Here is a 16,187-nt window from a genome sequence, read left to right on the forward strand (position 1 = left end):
TTCTGCCCAAAATGGAGGAGGAGAGATGCCTAAATCCTGCAGTCGCATCCCCGGAGCTCGGGGAGCATCTCCCGGTCGGGCTGAAGATATGCGGGAAGCAGCATCCTCGGCTTTCCGCACTAGTTAACAGCCTGCGAGCTGCCTCCACTTGTTTTAGGCTCGCTCGCTTAATCTCAGCTCCCCTCGGCGCGTGTGTGCTTGTGTGTGTGTGTGTGTGCAGGGGGAGGACTTTATTGCCATTGGCTCAGCTTTCGCTGCCCACCCACATCTCTTCCACATCACCTTGGTGTCTCCCTAAATAAAACCAGCCCTCCTTATCGCACCGACGAAATCAAGAGCAAGAGTTTGAATGGATTTTATATAAATATTTACCCCGACAAAGCTACTGCTGAGCTCGTGGGATAAACTCGCAGCAGCTGGTCTCACTCTGCTTCCCTCGCTTGCCCCTGGAAGGGTTTAATTACTCTGGAGAGGAGAGGGGAGAGATCCAGACCCCAGTTCTGGCTCCAGACTGACCCAAAAAGCAGGACCGGGATTTAAATGAACTATGGATCTGAAGGACAGCACCAGCGAGGGCAGCATGGGCAGCCTGCAGCCTTCCAGCATCCAAATTTTTGCCAACACTACCACGCTCCATGGGATCCGTCACGTCTTTGTCTACGGGCCGGTGACCATCCGGCGCCTGCTCTGGACCTTGGCCTTTGTGGGCTCGCTGGGTCTCCTCCTGGTGGAGAGCTCGGACAGGGTGGCTTTTTACTTCTCCTACCAGCACGTGACCAAAGTGGACGAGGTGGTGGCGAACAGCCTGGTGTTTCCTGCTGTCACCATCTGTAACCTCAACGAGTTCCGCTTCTCCCGGCTCACCACCAACGACCTGTACCACGCTGGGGAGCTCCTGGCTCTGCTGGATGTCAACCTGCAGATCCCCAACCCTCACCTGGCTGACCCCGCTGTCTTAGCCACCCTCCAAGAAAAGGCCAACTTTAAGCAGTATAAACCCAAAGTTTTCAGCATGCAAGAGTTCCTGGCACGGGTTGGCCACGACCTGAAGGATATGATGCTGTACTGCAAGTTCAGAGGCCAGGAGTGCAACCACAAGGACTTCAAAACAGTGAGTATGAGCAGACACTCTGCTTTTCTCTTCTCTGGGCATGTGGACCATGGTGTTGCAGGACCAGGACAGCCCTGGAGGTCACTGGCCAAGCTGTGTGGGTCCGGTGTGGTGAGACAGTGGCTGCCAGGCTCTGGCATGGCAGAGGAGGAGCAGGAGGAAGCCTGTTGAGCTGAAGTTTGTTTGTTGGAGTCCTAATGGGGGTTTTGTGGGGCCAAACCTGCAAAGAACTTGTAGCAGGTGCAGCGTTCATCCTGCATAAGGCCCACGGCTCCCAGCATTTGCTCAGGGTCAGATGGATGCTGCTGAGCATCACAGGGGGCCTGAGGGTCTCTTGCCATGGCCAGTGGATGTCAGCCAGCTGGTGAGAGGCTGGACAGAGCCAACAAGAAGGGCAGGTGCTTGGGGCTGGTCTGAGCAGTGTCCAGCTGTGTTTCTCCAGGTGTTTTCAGTGTTGCTGGAACTCTGGAAGGGAAATTTTTCTTCTTGTTCCTGGTGTTCCTGGCTCATAAATCCTGGTTCGCTGCAGAGTGTGGGTAGCAGCTGGGTACCTGCCTGGTGCTGTGTCCTTCCTGTGCTGTGTTAGATGAAAGGAGGGGAAAGAGAGGGAGAGGAAAAGCAACTACTGAGAGGCTGAGCTCTGATCCCGGTCTGCTCTGAGAGGGGGGCGGGTGGAGTGAGCCGGGTACTTGAGCATCCTGAGGGGAGCAGCTGCTGCTGAGTTTCCAGCTTCTGGCTGGCACCCTGATGGCAGTGCAGGCTGGCCTGGGTGCTGTGGTGCTAAATGTGTCAGTGTAAAATAAGAATTACTAGGAGGTTGTCTGGATGAAGTGATGCCCATCTGTGCCGCCGGGGGCAGGTGAGGGGACTGGGCAGGGGCTGCAGAGGGGGCTGAGCCCCATCCTGGCTCAGCTGGGGAGTGCTGGGGTCTGGGCTAAGTCCCACTGTGCTCTCAGGCTATGCTGGGCAGTGTCTTGGCTCTGTGATCCTGGAGTCAGCAATGTTACAGGTTTCAGGTGGTTATTTCTTGGGAGTGCTGCTGGTTGTACTGCTAAATATGGTGTGTCCTGCAGAGAGCAGGTCCTGGGCAGGGTTTGTGATCCCCTGGTTCATCAGCAGAATCTTTGTCTGGTTTTGAGAGGAGGGAATATTTTCAGTCTGTGCTGCTTTGGGTCTCCAAGCTGACTCCAGCACTGAAGTCATTGCCGTCTCCTGGACTGGGCTCTCTTTATGCCTCGGAGCAGGAACATAGAATTTTATGTCTCAGTTGTTACCTGTGCATATCTCTGCTGCTGTGTCTATTTCAAACTGGATATTCAGGCAAACCATTCCCTTGTTTCTGCTCCCTGGGCAGGTCTGGGCAGGGGTTGGGTCATCCAAGTTGTAGGAAGGTGTTCACCAAGTTCCAGGGAGAGGAACTTGTTAAAGAGAAGCCATGTGTGAGCAAGTCTGGAGAATGGGATAAAAAAGGAGAAACAGATGCAAAAATGCAGGGGACAGAAGAGTTGGGAAGTGAGGTCAGATCCCAGGAGAATGGACAGACCTCTCTTGACTGTAGCAAAGTGTGGGGAGTGGGAGCTATTCTGCCCGTGGACTTGCCAAGATTGAAATAAGAACTAGCCAAAAGCAAAAATCTCAAAGCCAGGGGGCAACCAGCACTTTCAAAGCACCTGCAGGGCTTAAAAAAGGACTTTAAAAAGCAGAAGATAGTTCTTGGCAGCCCCCGGGACCCAGCAGGGTGTTACCTCTAGCTATTGAGTTTTTGAGATAATTGCTTCTGAAACAATGATTTTTATTTTTTTTTCCTCATGGGGGATACTGTAGTTTCCAGAAAGACAAACATTCCCTATCTGCCAAATAAATGCTCTGCTAAAACAGATCAGGGCAAGCTAGAAAGAGACAGGATATTATGGACTGACAGCGCTTGTCCTTGTCAAAGTGAGAGATTGAGCGCAATACTTCAGCCCATTCTGCAAAGCAGTTCCTACCTGAGCCAGAAGACAACATTGTCTCTCACAGAGGCAGGGCTTCAGTCTCACTGACTCCAGGTAATCCCCCAGGTTATGGAAATCCAGGAAGTAGCACTCAACAGGGACACAACAACCCTATTTTTCTTCCAGATTTTACCTCTCAGATAAAAGGCAGGAAAAAGTGTCTGTTTGAAGGATGAGTAGGTGTTTCCACAGGGAGAATGCTGTAAAGGTCTGTGAGCTGCCTCCAGGCTGAATCAGAACCTCATGTCCTGGATGAATTTTGCATTTAATCACCACCAACCTGTTGCAGCTGCACTCGGGCTCAGTGACAGCGCATCCATCCTGCTGCAACACCCGCTGGAGAAGAGTCATCACTGGAGCCTGATTTGTTTCCTGAGGGGAAACAGGGTGTAAATCCCAGGGCAGTTCTGCAGTATGTCATCAGGGTGAAGAGCTATGAGGGTTTTATATAAACTCCCCAGTTCTGGCAGCTGGGAGCAGAGGAGACAGGAGCTTTGCAGCAGAGGGCTGCACCAAACAGGAACTCTGCAAGAAGGTGCTGCTGGCGGAGTCAGTGCTGTGCTGCCTCTGGCCAGCTCTGCCCTCTGGTGCACGGGGGTTTTGTGTGCAGGGTGTCCCTGAATAAAGCCCACAGTGCTGCTGCTGCATGGAGAGCGGGAGCTGAAACGGCAGCATCTTGGCACTTTGGAAACATTTGACTTTACCCTCCTTCCTCCTCCACTGCCCTGTTTAAACCCTCTGTCACTGCTTTAATAACAGGACTTGAGCTGTATTTTCCCTACGCTTCCTGTTCCTTCTCCCCCTAATACCTCTCAGACAGCATTTCCCATATTAAGGTCTACTCACTGGAGTGAGTACCCACAGCTTTTTTGCAGAAACACCCCAAAGGGAACAGCCAGGACTTAGCAGGATGTGCTGATCCTGCACTAGCATCGCCACACACAGAACAGCAGAGAAGATAATGCAGAGCTCTGCTGTAGGCAAAGCCAGTGAAGAAGTGAAGATTGGCAGAACATGCTTTAGCAAAGCCATTCCCTTGGAGCAGTGTGGAGGAGGAAAGCCTGATAACAGCAGCCAAGGAAATCCCCTCCTTGTTTTCCACATTGCTCCCCCCAGGAGGTCCTGGTTGGAACTGACCTCGCAGATGGCATTTTCCTGGAGGAGCTGTGCTCCTGCTGCTCCACGTGACATCAAGGTCTTCCATCCCCCTGCTGCTGAGCCTGGCACAGCTTGGGCTCATCAGCCCTCACCACACCACTGTGATGTCCTGGGAGTCCCTGTGGGTGGGTGGAGCAAAGCCTCTTTCCCAGGGCTACTGGTGTGGCTCGTGGTCTGCACTGTTCCAGCCTGGGATGATGCTGGGCAGTCGCAGGGGACACTTGCAGGAGGATTTTGTGTGGGGCCCAGCAAATGTGGAGGGAAACATGGAGAAAACCTCTGAACACCCTTTCAGCCCATGGGCAAACACGGAGTGAGGGATGGGATGGGATGGGATGGGATGGGATGGGATGGGATGGGATGGGATGGGATGGGATGGGATGGGATGGGATGGGATGGGATGGGATGGGATGGGATGGGATGGGATGGGATGGGATGGGATGGGATAGGATGGGTTGGGATGGGATGGGATGGGATGGGATGGCCTGGGAGTGGATACTGGGAATGTGAGCAGGGGACAATGGGATCCCTCAGTCCCCCCCTTGCTGAGAAACACTCCCCAGCAGCACAGCCCTGCCCAGCACAGCCCGGCCGTGCCTCTGGGGCTGTTCTGGGTGTGTGCTCTGGGTGTCTGGGGTGGTACCGCGTTCCTCAGTCGGGTTGTTTGCTAAATGCTGTGTTGGTCTGTGCTTCCTTGCATGCCCAGTCATTCCAACTAACACAAACTTTTCCCTTGTGCCTGCTCTGCCTCATCAGGTGTCTATTTATTGCCAGTGGCCATGACAATTGAAGGATAGAACTCATTTATTTTCAATACACATTCTTCTGACCTACAGGGTCCACATAATGAAGTGTATCTCATGTGAATATTGCTATTTTAAGACACAAGTTTCTGTCAATCTATCTGGCTTTCTCTATACATATTTTTTCTGCCTTTTTTTTAGTGTATCTATCAGGCCAATGTTTAGTGAATAGCTTTGGCTTTTTAGATTAACTAGTCCATTCTCATCTGTTATAAAACTTTCACTTTCTTAAAGAGAAAAAGTCAGGATAGTGCATACTTGATTCAAAAAAACCCATTACATTTCTTATTCAACAATTTTTCTGGAGAGTCACAACTTTTTCCAGTTTGCTCCAGAATCTGAGATGCCATAATGAGATCTGCCATTATGAGAAGTGCAATAATGAGATGTGCAATTCAGTGATAACTTTTACACAAACAGGCCATTCTTCCAGTAGGAAATCATACAGGAAGTCCAGCAGGTCTCTGTGCAGCCTTCCCAGTTTGCACTGGAATATCTCAATTTTGTGGGTGCTGTTGAGAGTCCGGGTGTGGGCACAGGCACAGAGGGAGTGCAGGGTTATAATTGTGCTGCTGGTGGTGTCTCATTGGGTGTCTAAAAGGAGATGGATTGCTCCTGGCTCAGGTATGTAGCAAACCCTGCCCTTGGGAAGTGCAGACCCTCATTCCACCCAGTGGTTTCCTACATTAAATTTCTCTGTCCTGTAAGGATTTATGGGTGTGGTAGTTCCCTGTAACACTGATGGGGTTTTTATTTCCTTTATTTATTAAAACATGGTAGGATAATATTTTATAATTTGCAGGAAGTTTCATGGATGGATGCCAGCTGGGATCAATGCTCATGAAAAACCATTCCTGGGTTGGAATGGTCAATAGAGTTAAGATCTAATGAAAGCTGTTGAGCTTCAGTGGGGCCTTTTCATGGCAAATCCAGTTTTAAATCCTTTAATACTATGTGTTGGCTTGGCACAGCCCAGTTTTTGGTGAGGGGGGGGGCACAGGAGTAGCTGCTGTGAGAAGGTGCTAGAAACTTCCAGCATGTCTGACAGAACCAGTATCTGAGGGCTCTGAAGATGGCCATGCTGCTGGCCAATTAGAGAGGCTGGTAACACCTCTGTGATGACATATTTAAGAAGAAAGTCAAAACAGTGCCTGCTAATTTTTTCCCAGGGGTGGCCTGGCAGCGCTGCCGGGGCTATCTCAGTGGCGAGCCTCGCCTGCCTGGCTGTCTCTAGCCAGCTGTGCCAGCTGTGCCAGGCAGGAGGGCAGGGCAGTGGTGGCAGCCTCCCCTTGCCAGCCCTGCATGAGGAGAGGTGTTAATTAGCACCTGTGTGGTGGTGGTGGGGCCGGCAGTGAAAGCACAATGAGAGATTCCCCAAGGCAGAACCTGGACAAGATCAACTTCTCAGTGCTGCAGGATTTTGCAAGTATCTTTGAACTGGGGGAACTTGTTGGCAGTGGTACCTACGGGCAGCAGTTTTTCTTCTAGTCAGAGAGGAGAAGGAAGCGAGGACATGTGAGGGAAAGCAACGTGGTGGCACCAAGGCAGTGGAAAAAGAGGGGGAGGAAGTGCTCCAAAGTGCTGAAGCCAAGATTCCTCTGCAGACCATGGTGAGGACTGTGGTGAAGCAGCTGTCTCCCTTGCAAGCCATGAGGTCCATGGGGGATGCAGAAATCCACTTACAGCCTGTGAGAGAAGTGCTCTGTGAGAGAAGTGCTCACACGGAGGGGGTGGATGCCGGGGAAAGCTGTGATCCAGTGGGAGACCCACATGGAGAGAGAGGGCCCCTGCTCCCAGAGAGAGAGCGAGAGAGCTCTTACTTCCAAACTAGAGCAGCCTGTCTTTAGAGGGCTGCACCTTGTGGATGTGACCCACGCCACAACAGTTTTGGGAAGACTGCCTGGGGGAGGGACCCCATGGCATAGCAGAAAAAAGACTCCTCTCCCTAAATTAACAGAAAAAGATGTGGAGTGATGAACTGATCAAACCCGCATGCCCTGCCTCCCTTCACTGTTGGTGGGAAGGAGGGAGGGACTGGGAGGAAAAAAGGTGTTTTAGGGGCTTATTTTACTTCTCATTATCCTCCTCTGACTGTGTTAGTAATAAATTTACTTTATACCTTTAAATTTAAACCTGTTTTTCCCTTAGTGTTTTTCTCCCAGTCCTTACCTCAATTCATGAACCTTTGTTAATTCTTAATATTTTTTTCCTCCCTCTCCTCTGCCCAACAGTAGCAGAAGAGGGTAGGAGAATTACTTTCATGGATACCTGGCATTTGGCCAATATCAAACCATGACATACTGGAAGTATAAACACTGGGTGAAACAACTCCAAAGGAGAGAAAGTGCAGAAATGGGCTGCAGGCTGTTAACCTGGGTTCTCCACGTTTGGGATGCTGATCTAACTGCAGAGCTGACCAGAACAGTGACAGTCCTCCTTAATGATCCTTGAAAAGGGATGTGTTTGGCTGTGTTTTGAGCTGTTTCTTAGCCAGGCATGCTGCCCTCCATTCAGGCTTTGGGATGGCAAATTTAACAAGTGGGAAATGTCAGGAACAGGAACAGCCAAAGTGTCAGAGCCAGCTGGAGAGCAGAGGGGGGTGGATGATGAGGGAGATGAGGCATGGGGAGGGCCCTCGGAGAGGAAGGACAAAGAATCTGTGTGTGTAGGAGCCAGATGTGGGCTCAGCTTCCCTTGCTGGAGCAGCTGGCATTTGGTTTGGAGGAGAGCAAGAACCACTCCTCACTTCTGAGTCATTCCCATTCGTTAGAGTTATTTCTCAGGAGTCCAAATGAGAGCTTCTCCATCCTCCACACCCCACCTGCCCAGGGATTTGCACTCCAAATAGCAGCTGGAGCAAAATGCAAATCCACCCTTGGGATGGGGAAGAACTGCTGAGCAAGGGGGGTGTCATTGGAGTTCCAAGGACAGAGGAGATGTTTGAGGGCTGCTAGGGTTTATCAGAATTGTCCTGGGAATGGTGTGAGGCTTTTCTTAGTATTGGAAATACCTGAGTGCAGCTTCTTGCACTTCAGCTCATTTCACCTGGACAGACACTGAGAACTGAAGTGCCCAAGGCTGTGGAGAGGCAAGGCTGTCAACAACAGAGAACAACTCTGATAACCATGTGGCACCATGTCCTGGTGCTGCCTTGGCCTGTGGCTCTCTGTGGCCAACACAGTTCATGTCACAGGGTCTCCTGGACAACTGGCCTTGCATGAGTTCTCCTGGGTACAGTTTTCTGTCTGCAGTGGGTGGAGGGTGAAACCACGGAAGCTTTCACATGTGCTTGTGCTCTCTCAACAGGAACCAGACTTAGTTTAGTCATGTCCAAAGCTAGAAGTAAAGGCCAGGAAAGACAAGGAATGTATAAAAACCCCAGCATGGTTTCCAGCTGGAGAGATAAAGCAGAGCAGCATACCTTGTTCATACCCCCCCATGCAAGTGTCCATTGGAGTCTTCTTGGCAGGTAATAAACAACATCCCAGATGTCCCCTCTTGAGGAATCTTTGTGTTTATCGACCAAATACAGTGATGCCCTGGGAAAAATCATGGTATGACTGCTGTGGGTTTAATCTAAACCGTCCCTGTGAGGTTCTGACTACCAGGTCCATGATCCCCATGGACAGAAATGGGTAAAAATCTAAACCAATTGTCATGAAGTTAAACAGGAGAAATTCCCACTTGATAAAAAAAGAAAACAGGTCTGACTTCAGTGAGGGCCTCTGGCCTCTTGAGGTCCCTTCCAAGCTGAATTATTATTCTATAACAGAAAGCAGGTGCAGACCTGCTGGGTCTTAAATCCTTTTGCTATTTTTTGAGCATCTAATTTTTTCATAGAAACATAGAACCTTGGAATGGTTTGGGTTGGAAGGGACTTTTAAATCATCCAGTTCCACTCTCCACCATGTGCATCTTCCACTGTCCCAGGGTGCTCCAAGCCCCATTCATGCTGGTCTTGGACAGTTCCAGAGATCCAGGGCAGCCACAGCTTCTTTGGGTATCTTGTGCCAGAGCCTCCCCACCCTCCCAGGAAGCATGTTTTCCTAATATCTCATCCAAACCTGCTCTCCTTCAGTTTAAAGCCATTCCCCTTTGTCCCACACACCCTTTTCCTCCATCTCTCTTTAGGCACTGGAAGGGGCTCTAAAGGAGATCTGTCTCCCCGGAGCTTCTCCTCTCCAGGCCAAACAGCCCTGCAGGACCTTGCACTTGGCCTTGATGGACTTTGTGAGGGTCACACATTCCCACTTCTCCAGCCTGTCCAGGTCCTGCTGGATCCCATCCCTTCCCTCCAGCGTGTCACACAGCCTGGTGTCATCAAGCTTGCTGAGGGCAGCCTCAATCCTGTTGTTCGTGTCACCAACAGTGATGGAAACCACAGCTCTAGCCCTGAGGAGCTCTGCCCATCTCTGACCTGCTCTCATGCTCAGTTCACCCTCAGTCTTCCTGAGAAATGAAAGCCAGTTTGAGATGATCACCTTCCTCTCTATGAACTCTGTGCACAAGTTTGCATTATTGACCTAAAGCCAAAAATTGCCCTAAAATGCAGAGTTGCTGACAGCTCTGTCTGCACTGAGCATTGAGGCATTCACAGCTCTGATTCCATAATGAGTCCACCACAGTTTCTCTGAGCAAAACCCTGTCTTTTCCCATTTCCTGAAACTATCCCTATTTGCTTTAGAAGCAGACAGTGGTGATTCCATAAAAAAAACCCCTCAGATCCATCACTAAGCTCCTGCTGACAAAAAATGTGCCTGACAGCTCCTGAGGAGCGGCAGGACAGGGAGGTCATGCTTGGCATCTCCATCTCCTCTGGCAGGGTCTGGAGTCCCTCCTATGCCTTCCCAAAGGCATTTGTCACAGGATTTATGCCTGGAGTGCCATCCAGGCTCAGGCTGGCCACGCAGCAGAGTTCTGCATCCGTTGGCATGGTCAGGGTGAGGGCAGTGAAGGTGATAAGCTATTGTGTTAAGGCAGGTGTGAGCAGGGTGTCAGGTGATTGTGTTCCTGCCACAGCTACACCAGCTCTGCATGGGACTCAAAAATACAAAAAACATTGTAGTATAAAATATAAAAAAACATCCTGCCTGCTGGGTTGATGAGACCCTGCAGCATTCCATCGGAAGAGCTCTTTGGAAAAACAGACCCATGGAAAACTTTATTGCTTACAAAGTGATGATAGCTATGAGAGGGCTGGGAGTGGGGAGGACTCAGATCTTCCTGAGGGAGAAAATGGTGATCTGTGGCTAAATGTGAAGGTTGTGAAAGTCAAGTGTCTGTGGTATTTTCAGGGTCCCCCGCTGTTGGGAGGAAATGATGAAATCTGACTCCATGTTCTTAGAAGGCTAATTTATGATATTATATGATATATGATATGATATGATATATGATGCTATACTAAACGATACTAAAGAATACAGAAAGGATACAGCCAGAAAGCTAGAAAGAATAGTAATGAAAACTCATGACCCCTTCCAGAGTCCCGACACAGCCTGACTGTGATTGGTCATTAAGTCCAAAAATTCACCTGTTGGATAAACAATCTCCAAACACATTCCAAAGCAGTAAAACACAGGAGAAGCAAATGAGATAATATTGTTTTCCTCTTTCTCCGAGGCTTCTCAGCTTCCCAGGACAGAAGTTCTGGTGAAGAGATTTTTTCAGAAAATATGATGGTGACAAGTGTCTATTCTGACAGCTGCATCTGCTGAGAGGTCATGATGAAAGGCCTTAGGTTGACTTTGTTGAGGGATGAGTGCAACAGAATGGTCCTCTAGCAGCTTGTTGGGACTTCCTGACCTATGGAAATCCGTGAGGAAACCTCTCAGGCACCAGAAGCTCAACAAGCTAAGAGGGAAAATGAGGTAGATGAGGTGGTCGTGTCTGACTCCATCTGCCATGGATTAATGTATGAGACCTGCATCAGGAAAACAAAATCGCCCTTGGAGGTAAAAGAGACTGAGAGTTATTTCAGCACGACTGACACCAGAGTGCTCAGGGCCATCAAGAACCAATTTCCACCCAGCCATGAATATTTACAACCAAGCACATGCCGTTACTTGAAGAAAAGCTGAATTGTTTTGATCATTTGTTGCTGTTGTGCCATGGAAGGAAGGATTTAGTCTGTGTGTTAAGGCAAGGAGCGTGAAGTGAAGGAGTGAAGGGTAATGGAAAATGCACATATATTTGCTCAGGGTGAGATAGATGAAAGGAGGTTTAATCTGCACTTGGATGTCCCAGAGGAGCCAATCCAAGGGAATGGGGCCATCAGGGATTTTCATGTGCAAGAGGAGCTGCTCAGTTGTCTGCTCCTGTCAGAGGAGCTAGTTCTGCTTCATGATTTCCTCAGAGATTGAAATTTGAAAAGAAAATCAGAAGTGAAAAAGATTGAGCCAAATTTTATCTCCTCCTCAGGTGCTCCCCCACATTGGTCTGACCTTGCACGAAAAGGGGATGACAGCCTCTTGTCTCAGGCCAGGTCTGTAGGCTTCCCTTTCAGTCAGTCCAAGGGTTGTCCAGATCTCACTTCCAGTGTGAGCTTCTTGGGAATTGGAGCCTTTCCTGAGGGAAGCTGATAGTGATGAGTCTGTCCACCTTGCCTATATGAAAAGAATCCCAAACCAAAACCCAAACCCTGAAATTAAACCACTGGAGGTCCAAAAATCTTAGAAATTTTAGTGGGAACAAGTTTTAGCTGCTCTATAAAATTGAGTTTTCATGATGCTCTTTCAGTGGTGATGAAGGCTAATACATAAATATAATATGAAGATTGGCATGAAATTAAAGTAATTTAAAATGAAATTAAAATTAAAAATTATTTCAATGTATTTTGCTTTTTAAAGGTTTTGTCATTATTGGAAGAAGAAAATTAAAGCAACCCATTTAGACATTTTTTGGTTTCTTGTTCCATTCATGTTTTCCAGGCTCTCTGAAATCCCACGCTTATGTAGTGGAGGAGTTGTGCAAAAATTTCACTTTATGAAAGGGGCTGAATCCCATAACAAACAGTGAATCTCATCCCATAACAGTGATTCAAACTTCTGGTTCACCTGAAGGTTTGAGGGACATTAATCTTAGGCCAGGAGAAGAGAATAAATAAACCCCAGCAAATGCTCTCTGGCGATTCAGCTGTGTTACTGTGAGAGGGGTAATTTAAGGGCTCCGTGACAGGAGGTTTCTCCCAGCTCAGTAGAAAATGATGAGCTGGAGCTCTGGAGCAGCGGGAGGACAGGACAGGACAGGATTCACACGAGGTTGCTCAATGACAGCCCAGCAAACATCACTGCAGTTGCCATAGGCAGGGCTAATTTAATTGCAGAGGAGAGTTAATGAGCAGTGGGAGGAATTAACAGAAGCTTAACCCTTGGTTATCTAAACTTCCAACACCACCCTCACTGCTGCCTGGCACTGAAATGGATGGTGAATGCTGAGACATCCAGAAAAGCCTCTCCATCCCTTCCAGGGCCTCCTGCAAGGCTTTGGAAGAGCACCTCATGGCTCTGTCATGTGTGAAGTGGTGTCAGCAGAGCTATGAACTCCTCAGGAGTTCTCCAGTGATGAAGGAACCTGTGAAATCTGAACCAGAATGTCAGAGGGGCGTCAGTTCAACCTTGAATGGGGGATGGAATTAAGTTTTGGGAGATGGGGGGGACTCTCAGCCATCTGTAATGGGATGGTTTAGCTGAAGGGGACCTTGGATGGGACCTGACATTCACCACCAGATTTCTTGGTGTTTCCGTGAACAGGTGAACCAGAATTCTGCTCAGAAGTACAGTTTCTGTTCATCATACTGGTATTTTTCTCTGCATATACTGCTGGGATGAGGGTTAGGGGTGGGGATCAGGATCTCACAGAACATAACAAGTTGTTCCTCTTCAGCTCAGGAGCTGCTGGGGGGGTACAGCAGTTACACAACCCTGATATATTAATTTCTTCCTTTGAAGCATTTACTGTTTGGGGATTTTTATTTTTTTTAATGAAAAGTGGCAAGTTTTCCCATAAGGCTTTGGGAAAACTGCTGCTGTGATCATTTCTCAAACAACATTTCCATCTAAACCAATCTTTATGTAAAAGATGGGAACAGTTTCCATGGATAGCATGACCAGGGTGTGGAGATCATGTTGGGCAGAAGGAGCTGCTGTGCTGGATGTTAAGATTGATCCTTGTTAATTGAGCTGCATTTTTCATCCTCTACCCTGGCCTCAGATGCTGCAGGATCACTCTAAATAGCCATTAACTAATGCTAGATTATGATGAAGCATCTCCTGAAATACATGTGACTTTCCCATGAATAACAAACGGATTTCTGTCAGGTACGGCAGGAGTTTGGAGCTGATCCACACCAATCCCAACAAGTCCCCCTGTAATTCCAGGACAGGCATTGAGAGAGGAGGTGCTGGGGTGTACTTGGCAGCTCAGGAGGAGACAAGTTCCAGGCTGACAAAGCAGTCCCAGTTTATAGAACCCAGTGGAGTTTGCCTCCTAAAGACATTAATGAGGGTGAGATCCTTCTGTTAGCCCCCACAACTGCATCCATCCCTGCAAAAAGAATTCTCTCCTCATTATCTCATGGTAGAACAAAAAGACCCTCAGAAGTCAGCCTTGTGATGATGTCTCTGTACATCTACACCTCTCTGGGGAAAAACAGGTCAAGAGGGAAATAATTTTTCTATGGTGTTTGTGCATGATTTCCAAGTGTCTCCTGGGATGAGATTTTCCATGTGAAAAATGAAAGCTTTTTGTCTTAAAGCATTTCTATTTTCCATGAAATTAATTAAAATAAAAATATCAGTGCAAAATAAAACTCTGAAACCCTGGGATGCCTCATTAAATGGATCATCTGGTTCAGAATTAAGTAAAGGAAAAAAGTGATGCAGAGCTGGGGAACTTTTCACCATGTGCTGCCTCTACATCTTGCTGTTGTAGGTCAGCAGGTTCTATTGCACCCAAGTTCTATTTTATAGGGGTTTTGAGGCAAACCCTGGTGTCATCTGAGTTAGTGGGGGGGGGGGGGGGGGACGACCCTTAGTTACATATTCATGTCTGGCTTTCCCTGAAGAGGGGGATTTAATTTCCTGCTTTCAAATGAGTTCCCTCTTTGAAAGGATAGAGCAAGATGCTTTTGACAGCCTGACCTCTGAGGTTTCTGGAGATGCTTTTAGGCTTATTTCCTGATAAGAGAAGGTTTCAGCAATTTCCCTCCATTTGAAAGAAGAGGAGAAGTCTCAAAATCATGTGATTTCTACAAGTTTCAGACAAGCTGGCAGCTGGGAGAGACCCAAACTCGAGCCCAGGGAGAAAAACAGGGCCAGTGCTTGTGTTTTACATTGTGTCTGACAGGGACCAGCTGGCCAACAAACACATGTGCCCCACTTTCTCCAGGAGCAGCCTGGCAGTAATGAGACAGCTCACACTTCTCTGGCAGCACAGCACAAGCCAGATCAAAGGGAAATGCAGGGAGCTGTGCTCCCTATGGGACAGGGAGCCATCCCAGGGGAGGTGTGCGTGTGAAGGCAGGTCTGGGTGTGCAGGTCATCTCCTCCTGCTTCCTTCTGATGCTGCTGAGGGCGTCCTAAGGAACCTGGGACACAGCAGGGAGAGGTTAGAAAAGAAGATCCCGTGGAACACAAACTTCATTCATTCTTCTGTTTCAAATTCTGAATCATTCCCAGCACTGGGGGTAGGCCCACGGTGCTGCAGGACTCGGAATTCATGGAGTGACCTCACCTTTGCATCATGCTCCTCAGGTCCTGGGTGGGAAATCCTGCCCAGCTCAGAGCCTCCACAGCCCCCAGTGAATCCAAGGCTCTCACTCCACTCTTTGGGTTGGCAATAAAACTGTCATCTCCTCAGGGCAAGGGCTGTTTTTCTGGTTTATGTTTGCTATTAAACATTTATTATTAAAATTGATTAAACTTTAACTAAAGGAGGGGAATTGCTTTAACCTGCTGCAGAGAATGACATGGGCTGTGATTTTGTACAGACACGAGAAAATCCATCATTCCTGAGTGGAAGGAATTGAAACCAAACAGATTTTTCTACAAATGTCTTCACTCAAAAAGCATTTTGAAAGCCTTTCTTACTGCATTTGCAAATCAGGTACACAGAGTACCTGAACACCCCCAGCTACTGCAGCTCTGCAAACCCCCGAGAGCTTCTGCAAGTGCCTGCAGGCTGAACAGCATCCTGAGGTAAAGTGTCCACCTCCCTTCCACTTTGGATGCTGTTCAGTGTTGATGGATATTTCTGAGCCTAAATCACTCCTCCTTTGGGGGTGCCCGTGGCTGTTTGTTGGAACAATTAACTGCAGCATATTTTCCTCCCATGTTTCAAACCCATCTAACACCAGGTGTTACAGCACAGTTACCACAGGTAAATTCATGTGACAAACTATTTCTGGAGATCAGGCAAGGGCAGTTCAGTTACCAGGAGCAGGGAAATGTGGTGTGCATTTATTTTGTTGTAAATAAGGCAGACTAGTACAGCCCCCATTTGCAAAGTAATGTTGAAACCTGGGGAAGAGCTATCAGTTTGTTTTTTTTTTGTTGTTGTTGTTGTTGTTTTTGTTTGGGGTTTTTTTTGTTTGTTTGTTTTTGGGGTTTTTTTGTATTTTTGTTTTGTTTTGTTTTTGTTTTTGCCTTTTTTGGGTTTTTTGATTTTTTTGTTTCTTTTTGTTGTTTTTTTTTGTTGTTGTTTTTGTTTGTTTGTTTGTTTTGGTTTTGGGTGTTTTTTTTTTTGTTTTGGTTTTTTTGTTTGTTTGTTTGGTTTTTTTTAAATTATTTTTTTTCCTGTCAGGAGGAGAAATAAGTGTCTGAGTCAAGTATGATCTTGAAATCCCACTGGCCTTCCAAAAATGACACACTTTCATTAAACACAACAGAAGCAGAAACCAGCATTGTAGCTTTAGTGCTGAGAAACCCTTTGGTTCACCCCTCCTCCAAGCTATGCCTGAGCAGCTCCATCTCCCTGCAGTTCTTCTCACTTGGAATAATTCCTCTCCTCTTTCAGTCCAGGCACATCCAGGTGTGTGATATTCCAGCTTTTTTGTGTGCACCAGGATTTGTCAGTCAAGGTGTGGACACCTGATTTTTAAAGATGATGATGCTTCAAAGATGCAGA

General features: G+C 47.9%; 1 protein-coding gene across 3 annotated transcripts in view; it reads left to right on the plus strand.

Moving 5' to 3' along the window:
• Positions 1–339: 339 nt before the first annotated feature.
• Positions 340–16,187, plus strand: part of ASIC2 (acid sensing ion channel subunit 2) — a 404,465-nt gene continuing 388,617 nt past the window's right edge. For all 3 annotated transcript variants that reach the window (XR_010350827.1, XR_010350826.1, XM_064400000.1), the window contains exon 1: positions 340–1,111. Coding sequence is in view for 1 of the 3 variants with exons in the window: in XM_064400000.1 (XP_064256070.1) it covers positions 548–1,111 (564 nt within the window). In the remaining 2 variants the exon portion in view is untranslated. The remainder of the gene's footprint in view (positions 1,112–16,187) is intronic.

The sequence above is a fragment of the Passer domesticus genome, chromosome 27, assembly GCF_036417665.1.
Source record: "Passer domesticus isolate bPasDom1 chromosome 27, bPasDom1.hap1, whole genome shotgun sequence".
In the NCBI taxonomy this organism is placed as follows: domain Eukaryota; kingdom Metazoa; phylum Chordata; class Aves; order Passeriformes; family Passeridae; genus Passer; species Passer domesticus.